This window comes from Oenanthe melanoleuca, chromosome 4, assembly GCF_029582105.1.
Source record: "Oenanthe melanoleuca isolate GR-GAL-2019-014 chromosome 4, OMel1.0, whole genome shotgun sequence".
Taxonomy (NCBI): Eukaryota; Metazoa; Chordata; class Aves; order Passeriformes; family Muscicapidae; genus Oenanthe; species Oenanthe melanoleuca.
In genome coordinates this window covers 994,150-1,007,197 of record NC_079337.1, presented here as the reverse complement: position 1 = coordinate 1,007,197, position 13,048 = coordinate 994,150, and the positions used below count along the sequence as shown (strand labels likewise).

The following is a 13,048-nucleotide window of genomic DNA, read 5'->3' as shown; positions in this document are numbered from 1 at the left end:
ATATAAAAGTACATTGAGATTCATTCGTGCAGGTAAAGAGGACAATGGAACATGCATGATATGAATGGATGGTCTGGCATCTCATTCCAGCCCCCTGCCATGGGCAGGAACACCCTCCACTAGGCCAGGTTGCCCCGAGCCTCATCCAGCCTGGCCTTGGACACTTCAGGGATCCAGGAGCAGCCACAGCTTCTCTGGGCACCTGTGCCAGGGCCTCACCCCTCTCACAGGGAAGAACTTCTTCCCAATATCCCATGTAAGCCTGCCCTCCATCAGTGGGAAGCCATTGCCCCTGTCCTGTCACTCCAGGCCCTTGTCTGAAATCCTTCTCCAGCTCTCCTGGAGCCTGTAGGAAGTTGAATGCCTCGTGATGGGGAGGCTGCTGTAGCTGTGGGGCAAGGTCCTTGGCTCCCAGGAGGTTCCAAAGTGTTTATGATTACAAATATACTTTCAGTCAAAAAGAAATCTCTATTACTGAAGCATCATCACTCTGAGTAATTTAGGAAGAAAGCTGTGAAAATTTATTTAAGGAAAAGAAAAAGGAGTAAAGGGCATGTTTTTTACTGATTTCTTTATTCCCATTGCAAATTGAGAGTCTGTTTGGAAAAATCAATGTGGTTGGACACCTGGTGTAATTAATTATTTTGCAAGAGACAGACAGCTGATCTTTTGAAAAGAAAGAAGTTTTTAGCAGAACTGTTCAAAGTTCATAGTCTGCTGTGTATCTCTAATGCTGATAAACATCCAGCAGAAAGGATGCCTGTCTTAAAATTGCACATGGTCACACCTTTGTTTTAAGGTGATATGCTGAAAAAAAGGCTGTAGACCCCAAGGAGCCCTCCAGCAAGGTGACTCTGGTGCTGTGGGCTCCAGTTACCTTTAGGAGATGCCCTTGGGCCTTGGGATGGGGACAGTGATGTTCTCGGGTTTGCATTCTGAATCCTTAACCAGGAAAGGGTTTCTGTCCTTTTTCTCCATCTTATAATGCAAACAGACTTTGCTTGTGCTGAGTGTTGAACGTAGTTCTTTTGCCTAAACAGGCAGTCTTTTCCAACCAAGACCAGTTGTTTTTTTCAGTGCATTGGTGCCTGACTAAATGCATTGGGTTGCATTCTTCACGTATAGAGGAGACAACCCTTCTGTTAAGTATTCCTGTGCTTTCCAGTGGTGGGCTGGGGAGGTTCCAGCCTGCCTTGCAGGCCAATGGCAGCCCAAACCTGGCTGGCAGGGAGGGAGGAGAAAGCCAGCAGTGGGACTCTGTGCCAGCAAGCCCCCAATTGGTTTGGCTGGAACTGGTTTTAGGTCATATAAAAAAGGGGGTGAAGGATCCGGGCTGCTCAGAGAGCGGCAGGTCCTCCGGCAGCACCACAGAGCACATTGGTTCTGAGCTCCATAGTGCTTTTTTTTTACAAGGACTGCAAATTGCTGTAACGTAGTTAAGGTCTGTAGGAAGAGACGAGTTTTCCTGAACTTTACTCCCAGCTTGAACTTGTAAGAAGTTCAGTGAGAGGCAAGGAAGGGGAGAGAGGGAGCTGGAGGCACCCTCGCCGCCGCCCCAGCGCCGAGGATGTCAGATGGCAGAGGCAGCCTGGAGAAGCAGCTGAACGGCCTTGGGGAGCAGGGCAGGGAGAGGAGCCGCACGTCCCTGGTGGTCTCGCAGGCCGTTAACCGCAGTATTTTCACCTCTGCAGTCTCCCCCGCCGCCGAGCGCATCCGCTTCATTCTGGGAGAGGAGGATGACAGCCCCGCGCCCCCGCAGCTCTTCACCGAGCTGGACGAGCTGCTGGCTGTCGATGGACAGGAGATGGAGTGGAAGGAGACTGCAAGGTGGGTGCTTTTCCTTTACCCTGCCAGGGAAGGGCAGCCAGCAGCTCCCATGCAAATCCCTGCTTCAGCATTCCGCTGGGTGCTGCCTGTGCTGCAGGGTGCCATGGGGAGTTCACGTTACCGTTCTGCGGTAAATGAGAGAACTCTAGGGTTTGTTCGAATGTTCCAAAAGGAAAACTAGGAAACCAGCAGTGCCAGATGGATTGCCAGAGTCTGCCTGTGGAGAGAGAAGTATGGGCTCAGTAGTGCTTTGCAGAGGGGTACATGTCTCCGCCGGAATTGCCAGAAGTTGCAATTGGCTGAGGCAAAACCACTTCAGTACCATTGCCCCCAAGTAGCTTTTGAGCCTGGTCCCACCTCACACCACAGGCTGGGAAATTTTAGCTGTCCCTGTCCTAGTGAGTTACTGGTGGAATTCATTTTAAATAGGAAAAAAAAGCTTAAAGGTATTTTCTTGTGAAGAAATTATTCAAGGTGCATGTTAAATGCTGAATGGGGATGCTTGCTTTGAGTTCCTTGATTGGGTTCTTTGATGCTGCTGTTAGTTTGGTCAAGCCATGACAAAAAAGCTGGGATGTTTTTGGGGTCTGGCTGCTACAAGTTACATGTAGCTTATATCTGAACACCACTGACCTATTCCCAGTTGCTCTCACTGAGCCTGGGGGTTTTCCTTTTCCTTTTTGCTGGCTGGGCTAAGCTATTTCCCCACCTCCCCCTCTTAAGGGCACTGTCTGCTCAAAGTTAGCCCCTGCTTGGTCACTAAAACTTCTTTACCTGTGTTTTGATGAGCTGCTCCACCACCTACCCCTTTACCTCTTATCTTACTTTATTTTTGTTTCTCAGTCACTTGGAGAACTTATTTAATGACTTTTCACCTTTTACCCTCTAACTTCGGATTTTTTGCTCATCCTTTTCTCCCTTTATAGCTCTTCTTTCTTAGCGTGAATTCAGCACTTCCTGATTTAGGTGTTTTTACACATCTTTGTTAGCAGTGCTGCATTGAGCTGTGTGTGGGGTTCTTCTCCCAAGCAGCAAACCACAGGACAAGAGGAAACAGCCTCAAGTTGTGCCGGGGGGGTTTAGGTCAGATATTAGGAAAAATTTCTTCATCCTTAGGTTGTCTGCCCAGGATAGTGGTGGAGTCCTCATCTCTTGTGGGATTTAACCAATGTGTAGATGTATGTGATGCTTAGGCACACGGGTTGGTGGTGGCCTTGGCTTTGCTGGATTAATGTTTAGGTTGGATGACCTTAGAGGACTTTGCCAACCTGAATGGATCCATGATTCTTTGTAGGATCAACACTGAATGTAACAAAGCACCTTGTTGAAGTGCTGTTTAATTTCTAAATTGGCCCAGCCTTCTGCCTTTGTGGATAGTGATCTTACAAAGTGTCTTATTGTTCAGGATTTTTCAGTACATTCCTGAAATTAGTTAATCTTTCACCACAGAACCTCCTGCAAGCTCCTGAGCATCTCCCAGTGCATCCAGAGCTGGCTGGTACTGTGCTTCAGTGGGCACAGGGTCTGCCAGCTGTTTGGGGCTGCTTAGCATCTGCAGCTGCAGAACAGCTTCCCCACAACTGAACACAGGAAAAAGTGCAGGGCTGTGTGAGTGGGGGAGAGAGGGGAGGGCAGAAGAGACCTTGAGGAGTCGATGCTTCCCCTGGCCCCAGGGTGGAACTGCTCAGCTCCTGCATGGGGAGAGCAGCACTGCCTGCACGCAGGGGCAGGGCTAAAGGCTGCACTTGTATTTGAGAGAACAAACAGTCCAATTACCTTCCTCACCTCCCTCCTACTCTGTTCTGACATCTACACCTTCCTTCTGTCTGCTGCACCTCGCTCCCAACAGCCCTGTGAAAGCTGTGTGGATATTACCAGGTGTGAAAGGTGAAGGATAAAAATGTAATTCCCGGCACAGCTTATTAACCAAAAAGATCATAATAGAAGTTGTAAAAACCCATATTCACCATGCCACAGTCCAACACTGTCATTGCTTTTCTCTGTAATCCCATCACTTCCTGCCATCTCCCTGCCTTATAGAATGACAGTCCCCATGCTGTGGTGGACCTGTCTTGGTCCCCAAGGATACTTCACTGAGCTTCATGGCAGGCTGGGGGTCTTTTCCTTTTTCTACTTCACTCAGTGTCCTGTGAGCACCTCTGGAATGCAGGCATTCCCATGTTAGTGCAGCCTGCCTCGTGGCAGGTGCCCCTGCCCATGGCAGCAGTGTGGAACTGGGAGAGCTTTGAGGTCCCTCCCAACACACACCACTCTGATTGCGTGAATAGAGCAGGCATTTGTTCACCCAGGTCTGCAAGTTAATGTTTGGTTTATTGTGCTGGGATTGTGGATTGCAGTGAGAAAAGTAAACAAAAAGCAAATATTGATAGTTGTGAGTAATCACTTTCCCTGGGAGGACAAACACTGGTAATTTGCAGCCTTCCTGCTACAGGGTAAATGTAACTCGGTCCCACATCACACAAAGCCCCTGAAGTGCACAGATTTGCATCCACCCAGGTCCCTCAGGTGTCCTAGGAAACACTTAGGTTTTGTGAACTAAAAGGACCTTATTAATTAGAGATAAAAGTCAGTCTTTTAGCTTGAGTTAAAAAGCAGCTTTAAAAAAACAAAGTCTCAAAAAGAGATTATTGCAATTGTGAAGCATAATTGATTAATCCTCAAGTAATACATTTTTCAGGATTAAAGATAATTTTGCTTGCTGTTAATAATATTCTTTTGAACAAATTTATGAGCTTCCTTACCTTACGTGTATGGGGTTTTTTCTTAATAATCCTTTTATATTAGTCACTGGAATTTTCATTTTCCACATATATTAAAATGGGTCTCAAGAGGGGATTAAAAAGTATTTGTGCTTTGTCATTAGGGTCTATTGAACCACATTTTCCTGCTCCCCCAGTTTACACCAAGGCCATTGCTGCTAAGGAAGGAGGTGTGGGCAGGTGAGATCCCCCAGCCCATCCCATCCCAGCTGCCCATCCCTGTGTGCTCCAGGCTGGGCACAGCAGAGCCAAGGGCAGGGTCAAGGCTGCAGGGGGAAGTGGGGGTGGCTGCAGCCCAGGGACGTGGAGCCTCCTGCTTCCCTGCTGTTGGGATGGAGTTTTAGGGGTGTAAAGAATGTTTTGCACAACCAGGATTTACCCTTTGCTCTCACCTTCCATTAGAGATAAGTTTTCTGGATTTTTCAGACCTGCTTGGCTAAATCATTAAACAGCAGCTGGAGGGAAAGAATGAGCACCTTAATTTGTGCCTTCTCCTTTGGTGACTCATTTGCTCTCTAAGAGCACCTTCAGACATGACTGGGATGTGCTCCTCTATTCCCCTTTGTCATCCTGTGGGCCTGGGACAGCAGTGCTCCATGCTGCCTGCATATTGGCAGTGGCTGATTCCATATTTTATTGCCTGATTTGAATCACAGAATCGTTTTGTTTGGACCAGCCCTCTAAGACAATGGAGTCCTGCCATTAAATCAGAACTGCTGAAGGTGAATAGTGCCTTATTTCCAGAAATGCTGGTTTCTTTCCCTGCCTTAACCCCATATCATTGCTGTGCCCCTTGCAGGTGGATCAAGTTTGAGGAGAAGGTAGAGCAAGGTGGAGAGCGATGGAGCAAACCACACGTGGCCACCTTGTCCCTGCACAGCCTGTTTGAGCTGAGGACCTGCATAGAGAAGGGCTCCATCATGCTGGATATGGAGGCCTCTTCCCTCCCACAGGTGGTGGGTGAGTACACCTGGCTCGACTCTTTCTCTCACTGCTTCCCCACAAGGTTTTATTGACCCTGGTGTGGTCTTATGGATAGTTTTAGTGAAAAAGCACTGCTTTTCCAATAAAAGAGGAAAACAAAGAACAAAGAATAAGAGGGGAAAACTAGAAAGTACCTGAAAAAGAGTCCTTCTCAGTGCAGGAAGAAGAGTAAAAGACATCAATTTAATTTATGTTCACTGTGGAAAAGGTGGCACGTGAAAGGGCCACATCTCTGGGGGCAGAGATACCCATCAGGTACCATTCATGCAGAGCCACTCGGGCCAGGAACTGCTCTTGGGTGAGGTGTTCAGCTCTCACTGAAGGCAGGTGTTTAGGATGGGATACCCCATCCCCAGCATCAGCTGGTGCACTGCTGGAGGGCAGGTGTTTAAATTAGCTGTGCCCGAGATGATGTTCGGTGACATGCTGAGAGCCAGATCATGCTGCCCATGGTGTGTGAGAATTTACAGAAAATAAATCTTCCAAGTGAGCCATCCAGTGGAGGGACGTTTAACCAAAATGCTGAGTTTAAGAGCCATTACATGAAGAGATCTAAAAGCAAAATTAAATACTTCCTCTGCCAGAACTCAGTGCTTTGAATCATCATCTCGGGAAGTAAGGTCAAAAATTATCCTGGCATGGGATTCTCCCATTCACTGAATCATAAGACTTGAAATTGCAGCTGCTTCTGGTGTTAAATACAGAGTTTTGAACTTAAGTTTGCAAGTGTTTATTGGTAACATTTATCTTCCCTTGCTTTTGTGTCTGCTTATCCAAACACAGCTTTGCAAAGTTTTAACAAAATAACTCCCCCTAGAATCTCTGAAGTTTTTTGCTGAAGGTGAACCTGATTCAGAAGCTGATGCTCATGGTCCGAAACCTTAAACCCTCAAACATTAAATTTTCTTTTGAAGTCCCTTCGAGATGTCACCTTCAATCTCCTTCTTCAACACCCAAATTAAATCTAATTCCTGGGAGATTAAATTACACATCAGTGGCTGCTGTTGCTGTGACACTGCACCACTGTCCTGAGCAGGGTGTTTTTGCTGATCCAGACCCTTAATCAGACAGGTAGGGATATCCAGGACTGGATTTCCAGGGTGATTTAATCATGATCACTTGGCTGGTGTCTGGTAGTGACACACAGGAAGGAAAAACTCCAAAGAAAAACTCTTTGTTGTTTGTATCTTATTGGCAACAGGGAAGGGAAGTGCCAGATAGAGAAGGATGAACTTGAACAAAGGTTGTGAAGGAAATACTCCACAAATCACTAATCAAAACCACCAGCAAGAAAATCTTCTATTAAACTAACACTTTACAAAGTCAGCCTTTAGCCAAATGTGTTGTGTAAGGGTACCTACGTGTGTATACCCACCCTGTCTTAATTTGAGAGCAAGAGCTAGGCTCTTCCTCAGGGGTTTGAAGAGGCATTAATTCTTGGGCAGCACGTAGAGGATGACTTTCTGGCTCACTGAGTTAGCAAATGTGATCTGTGTCCTGCCTCCCCCTTGCCATAACTTTTATTATTAGCACAAATAAAAGTTACCAGCAGACAAATATGAGCTGCCACTTGCCCTCAGGGGACAGTGCATGAACTCAAGTCATCAAGGGAACAACTTGATGCGATTTTTACTGCACAGGGGACATCCTTCATAAGTCTGGCCACCTTTTTGCCTTTTTCCTCTGGGATAAGGGAGGAGAAAGGAGGGGATTGATGGGAAGTAAGCAGGCATTGAGGATGCTGGGGTCTTTTCTCCTGGTGACTCCATGAAAAGTAAAGCCATATAATGCATCCTGTGGTAACTGGAGCAAGTTCTGCCATTTATAGTTGCCATCGCTTCAGTGCTGTGAATGAATGATTTAATTAGTGGCTCATCTCCAGGACTTCTTCCTGTCTTTAGATTAGATTTTACTGGGGGCCTGCAAGGTGAACTCAGGCCTCGTTGAATCTGATAGAAGTTTTCCTGTGTGCTTTTTGAGAGCATCATAGAACTTGCAATAGAGTTATAGCATCTTCACTAAAGTCCAGGCTCAGAGGGGTTCCATTGCTGAGCTAAGAACTGTCTTACCCTGGTCTTTGAAATAGGCTCTATGGCATGTAGGAAAGAGCAGAAGGGAGTTTCTGTGCAATAGGTGTGTGTTAGTGGCTCATGCTGGATGGAAATGCTTATGTTCTGTTTCAAGAGGAATGTCTAAAAGAGATTTTCATACAAATCCAATGTGGCTCTGAGATGGTAAGAAAGCCTTCAAAAAAGCAGGGTGAAAATGCCTCCAGCCCCTCTCTCTGCTGTCCCTGGACGCAGTTTTGAGCTCTGTGGTTAATTTTGCTCTCCCCTCCCTCCCCCTTGCCCAGAGATGATCGTGGACAATCAGATTGAGACGGGGCTGCTGAAATCAGAGCTGAAGGACAAGGTCACCTACACGCTGCTCAGGAAGCACCGGCACCAGACCAAGAAATCCAACCTGCGCTCGCTGGCCGACATTGGAAAGACCGTCTCCAGTGCAAGTAGGATGTTTTCCAACCCCGATAATGGTAATGCAGAGGCTACCTGGCTATAGCCTTCTTGTCACAGCAGCCCACCTGCCCAGAACTAACTGCTGGCCCTGACACTGCTTTCCTAACCCGTGGCAGCAGCCAGACCGTGCTGATGGTGCATCAGCGGGGGCTCTGCTTCACCGTGGCACGGCTCTAACCCCATCTTCACTGGACTGACAGGGACCCCAGGGGCAGCAGCAATGTGGAGGGGCTCTTGCTGGCGTCTGGGAGATGGTTTAGCAGCAATGATAGCAAAGAGAGATTCACAAAAATCTTTGGTGGGGCCTCAACCTTAAAAGGCTGATCACCTGAAACATTTGGGCAGAGATGAAGCTTCCATGCACACTCCATGTTGGTAACAGTGTCGGTGGCACTGTGAACCAAAAATGACCTGGCAGTAACATCTAGCTTGCATTTTATTGCCATGCAATCATTGTCCAGTGGGGTAAAGCTGATTTCCATCTTGCTTTATTCGTCCTATAGTTTTGTGGTGTGTGTTGTGAATACGTCTCTTCTTGTCTCTAAAAAAGGTGTAATAGGTAGTGCCATGTTGGTAGTGGTGTCCCTAAATGTGTGTGTGTATGCAGACAGCTATGGAGGCCTGGGCACTGACTCAGTGCTTGCCCCTGGGGGGAGATTTGGGAGGGAGATTTTGTCATAGTGATTAAAAAAAGAGGAGTTTTAAGCCTCTTGTCATGCCGTGGAGTTCTCTCAACTGTCTCCTGTGGCAGTCTGGGAATTGGGTTAAAAGTTGCCATTTTAAAATACCCAGATATAAAGCAAGTGAAGAAATTCTTTTCTTCTTGCTCCACCAAAGGCCTCTTAGCTTGCTGTGTTTGGCTTCTAAAACCACCCTAACCTTCCTCCCTAACCTATTCTTGCACTTCATTAATATTTCCTCCCTTGGATCATCCTTTGATTTTGCAGCAGGAGTGTGTGTGCATGTGGAGACTGTTTCTTGCTCTGGGTGATGCCTCTTGTGGTGTCCCAGTGCCTTGATAAGGTGGTGATGGAGCAGTGCAGTAATGTGAACCAAGGGAGTGTTCCTGGTGAATATCCCTGCAGGAGTCCCCTGGTTTCAGGGAAGGGGCCAGATGAGTCCTATAGCTGTGGAGGCATGGGCAGGGACTCCTTCTGCTAGACCACACTGCTACAGGCCCAGCCAGCCTGGCCTCCTGGATGCCTTGCCATGGTGTGTTGCCTGTGGTTTGGATGAAGGCATTTGCCTTCTGTTACCAGCTCCATGACTCTGACCCCTTCTGGACCCTTGATTTGGGTTTGCTGTGAGGAGCAGAGTCCTGGCCTGTGGCCATGGTGTGTGGGAGGCTGAGCAGCAGGCAGACATGCCTTCAGCCATTGCTGCTCGGGTGTTCCAGTCACCTCTTGTAGGGAATGCCCTCAGCTCTGGGGTGCAAAGACCTTCTCCTGCACTCTGCAGGCAGAGCTTATCCCAGCAAGAGTTATGCTGGCAAAGGGCCTTCCTCACATTCTCACTCAGCCCCTGCTCACTTTTCATGGCTAACGGCCTTCTTTATTTGTATTTTAAGTGATTTCAATTTCATTCATTTCTTGTTCTTGTTCGAATGGGCTGTGCAGGTCGTGGCTCAGTTGGACTGATTCTCCAGGAATTCTTTCCTGGCCTGGCCATCAGCCACTTCTTTTATGTTGTTCTGTCTCTGTTCTCCACCTGGGATATTTATGTGCTCTAAGGATGTGTAGCACACTCTGTTCCATGACAGTACAAGTGCATTGAGACTTCAGGAGGCATAAGGGGGAAATACCTCATGAATAGTCACTACTGTTATTTATTATTTACACTTTAATGAAAAAGTAACTACAGAACGTATTTGATCAGGTTATATACCTTGGATTCAATGAGTGTCAGCGTGTCCTTTGGACAGATAAAAATTTTATGAGGCCAACAGGAGTGCAGCTGTCTCTTAGCATAGCTAATCACCATAATGACTGTGGCACCAGCCCCAAGCACTCCTAAATTTCCCTAGAGTTTCTTTCCAGGTAGGTGTTTGTTTTCATTTCAGTGTCAGTGAAACTTCCATCCAATATTGATGCTGCCACCAGGTCTGAGCATCCACCTGCCCTTTGCACAACAGCTTTGCAGGCTCGTGTAGCTGCCTCCTGCTAGACTGGCTCAGCAGGGACACCTTCTGCAAGCCAGCCAACCTGCCCTTGAACACTTCCAGGGGTGAGACCTGTTTGCTAGATCTGAAATCTGGAAATATACCCTGGGCCATGGCTCAGAAAATTCCTGAGGTGCCTCTAGCTAGGTTGGTTCAGAGCACTTAAATAACTGAAGTGTTAGAGCCTCCAAAATGTTTTTATTTTTCACTTCTGAGATGAATAAGCCCCATGCAGTTATCCCAAATGCCTCTAAAAATTCAGGAACTTAAGAAAGAATGATGTACTGCCCATCTCCCTGCCATAACTGATCCTGGAGCATCTCTGTCCTTTCCCAATTGCCCCTCTGGGGATGGGGGTGGCTCTGTGGTCCCTGGGAGTGAGTCATCCTCAGTTCCCATCTTTGATGTCACTGCTCTGTTTGAAGGTAAGGTAGTGATCAGATGGGCAGAGACACAGCCAATGTGTGCTCTGACACCTGCTCTTCATCACTGCATCACAGAGGTTCACGTGGGTCCTGCTGTGGCAGGATGTTTTGTCAGGAATCTCAATCCTTTGGGCAAGAGAGGGTAGTTCCTTGTGTGCCGTGGCTGGAGGAGGATAAATCACAACACTCATTTGCTGTCGGTTCAGTAGGAAAAAGATGATGGCCAAAATTGTGGGCATACAAAGCTGGACTAAGCAATCCCTCCGCATTACCTTGCTCCCATTAGTAGAAGGTTGAGCTGTATGAAGTGTTGGGCAAGGATATTTCCACGTTACATATTGATGGGACTCCTGCAGGGGTTTTTGATGGGTTTTTGACAGGTTTTTGTGTGTCTGGTTTTGTTGAGTAGCTTTTGAAGAGTTTTTGGTATCCCTTCCTGGCACAGCCCTTGTCCTGTACCCCTGGAGCAGTATGTAGCACCTGGGCCAGCAGCTTTCCAGCTGGCACACCTTGGGGTTTGCCATGGTATAACATGGGATCTGTGCTCCCCTTTCCTTCTGCAGGTGCCTGAGGACTGATCAATATTTACCAGCCTCCTGTGACGACATTTGCTATCATTTTGAGATTTGTCTTTCAGAGCTTTGTGCCTGCCGGCGTTTTGTATAATTTAACACCCGTGGGAGCCTTTGGCAAGTGAGAAACGATCCAATGCTGCTAAACCCAAGTTGGCAGAGCCTGTAGAAAACTGTGATATGTTTAGGTGTGTGTGTTTAAGCACCATAAATAATGGCACGCTCCCAGCACCGCGTGGGTGCTGCCTAAACACCTCCTGAGCACTGTTTGTTCACACTGTGCTGGCAGCACGGTTTGGAAACAGTTGAGTGGGAATAGCAGGCTGTTGGCAAGATGTCAGCTGAGGCACAGGCAGGAGGGTACCTGGCTGCAGGGGGAAAAGGATTTATTCTACTTTAGAATCCTCAAAGGGTTTGGGCTGGAAGGGAGCTGAAAGACCATCTTGTTCCAGCCCCCTGCCACTGGAAGGGACACCTTCCACTAGCCCAGGTTACTCCAAGCTCTGTTTCTTGGACACTTCCAGGCATGAAGTAGCCATGGCTCCTGTGGTTCAGCATTAGTCAGTTCAGAGTTTTTCACATGTGCCTTTATAGCTGAGCAGTGGCATCAGCTGAACAATACCAGCACAGAGGAGAGCAGTTGAAGTCAGAAATGAGGTGGTGTCCAAGGAATGTTTGGAAAACCCCTATCAATGTAGGTATTGGCATCACTGGAAGCATTGCAGACTAAGGTGAGCATTTTCAAGCCTGGATTGGTGTGCCTGAGTATGTATGGATGGGCTCAGGATCTCAAAGTTGGCTCCTGTGACATGACCCGATCTCTGTTTTCAAAAACCTGTTGTTACTGATGGTGCTGCAGCCTGGAACTGCTCAGTTCCACCAGCAGTGCACTGCTCACTCATTCCTTGAGGTCTGCTTCAAAGATGCCTGAATTTCAGACACCAGGGATGGAAAGCTGTGTCCAGCCCTGCCACAAGAGCGCTGCAAGGTGGAGCTGCGGAGGAGATGTCAGGATCTAAATGAGTGGCCTTTGGTGACTGCACTGTGCATCTCACACCTTCTCTCCTGCCTGGCTTCTCTGTACCACTGCTTGAGCCTTTCTTTCTGGCATAATTTTCTTTTCTTTTCTTTTAACTTTTCCCCTGTGCTCTCTTCCCACTCTGCTGCTGCTGCTGTCTCCTGCTTGCCTGGCCCAAGCACGCAGCCCGCTGGAGAGCTCCGTGCCCTGCCTGGCCACGCGCACGTTGGACGATGAACTGGGAGTGCAGCGCAGCCCCAGCGTGGGATGGCTCAGTAAGTGCTGGGCAGGGGCAGGGTGGGCCCCTGGGGCCAGCAGGGAAGAGGAGGTGGCAGTTCCCACCAGCGGCTCCTAACGCTTGCTGCTGCATTAACAGTGGGGAGCGGTGCTGCCCTGGCTGTTCCTGTGATCCCACTGTCTCTGCTTCCTTCTGTTTGCCTTCCTTCCTTCCTTCCTTCCTTCCTTCATCTGGCATGAAGCAGGTAGGTCAGGCCGTACTCTCCTTCCAAGGTCATCTAAGATGGCTGCTGGCACTGTTTTTTTTGTCTCTTGAAGTATTCTTTGTTAAAGGGGCTGAAATATTTTAATTTTCATATAAATTATCCTGAAGTAGTCTGCCAGCTTGATCTCTCTGGGGTGAGCCAGATAGGGCTCTGGCACCACTCCTGTGTGATTGCCTGTGTCAGACATGGCTCGTGGGAGCCTTGCTGATCCCAGAGGAGCACCCTGCTCCTCCCAGGAAGGCACAGCTTTACGGCACTGCTGGCC

General features: G+C 48.0%; 1 protein-coding gene across 8 annotated transcripts in view; it reads left to right on the top strand.

Annotated features, from left to right (window-relative positions):
• Positions 1 to 13,048, top strand: part of SLC4A4 (solute carrier family 4 member 4) — a 143,732-nt gene that overhangs the window by 93,908 nt on the left and 36,776 nt on the right. For 5 of the 8 annotated variants that reach the window (XM_056490475.1, XM_056490476.1, XM_056490473.1 and 2 more), the window contains 3 exons: positions 1,692 to 1,827; positions 5,407 to 5,567; positions 7,945 to 8,124. In XM_056490475.1, coding sequence (XP_056346450.1) covers positions 1,692 to 1,827; positions 5,407 to 5,567; positions 7,945 to 8,124 — 477 coding nt within the window. The remainder of the gene's footprint in view (positions 1 to 1,691; positions 1,828 to 5,406; positions 5,568 to 7,944; positions 8,125 to 13,048) is intronic. The other 3 variants (XM_056490478.1, XM_056490477.1, XM_056490472.1) reach the window with 1 other exon arrangement.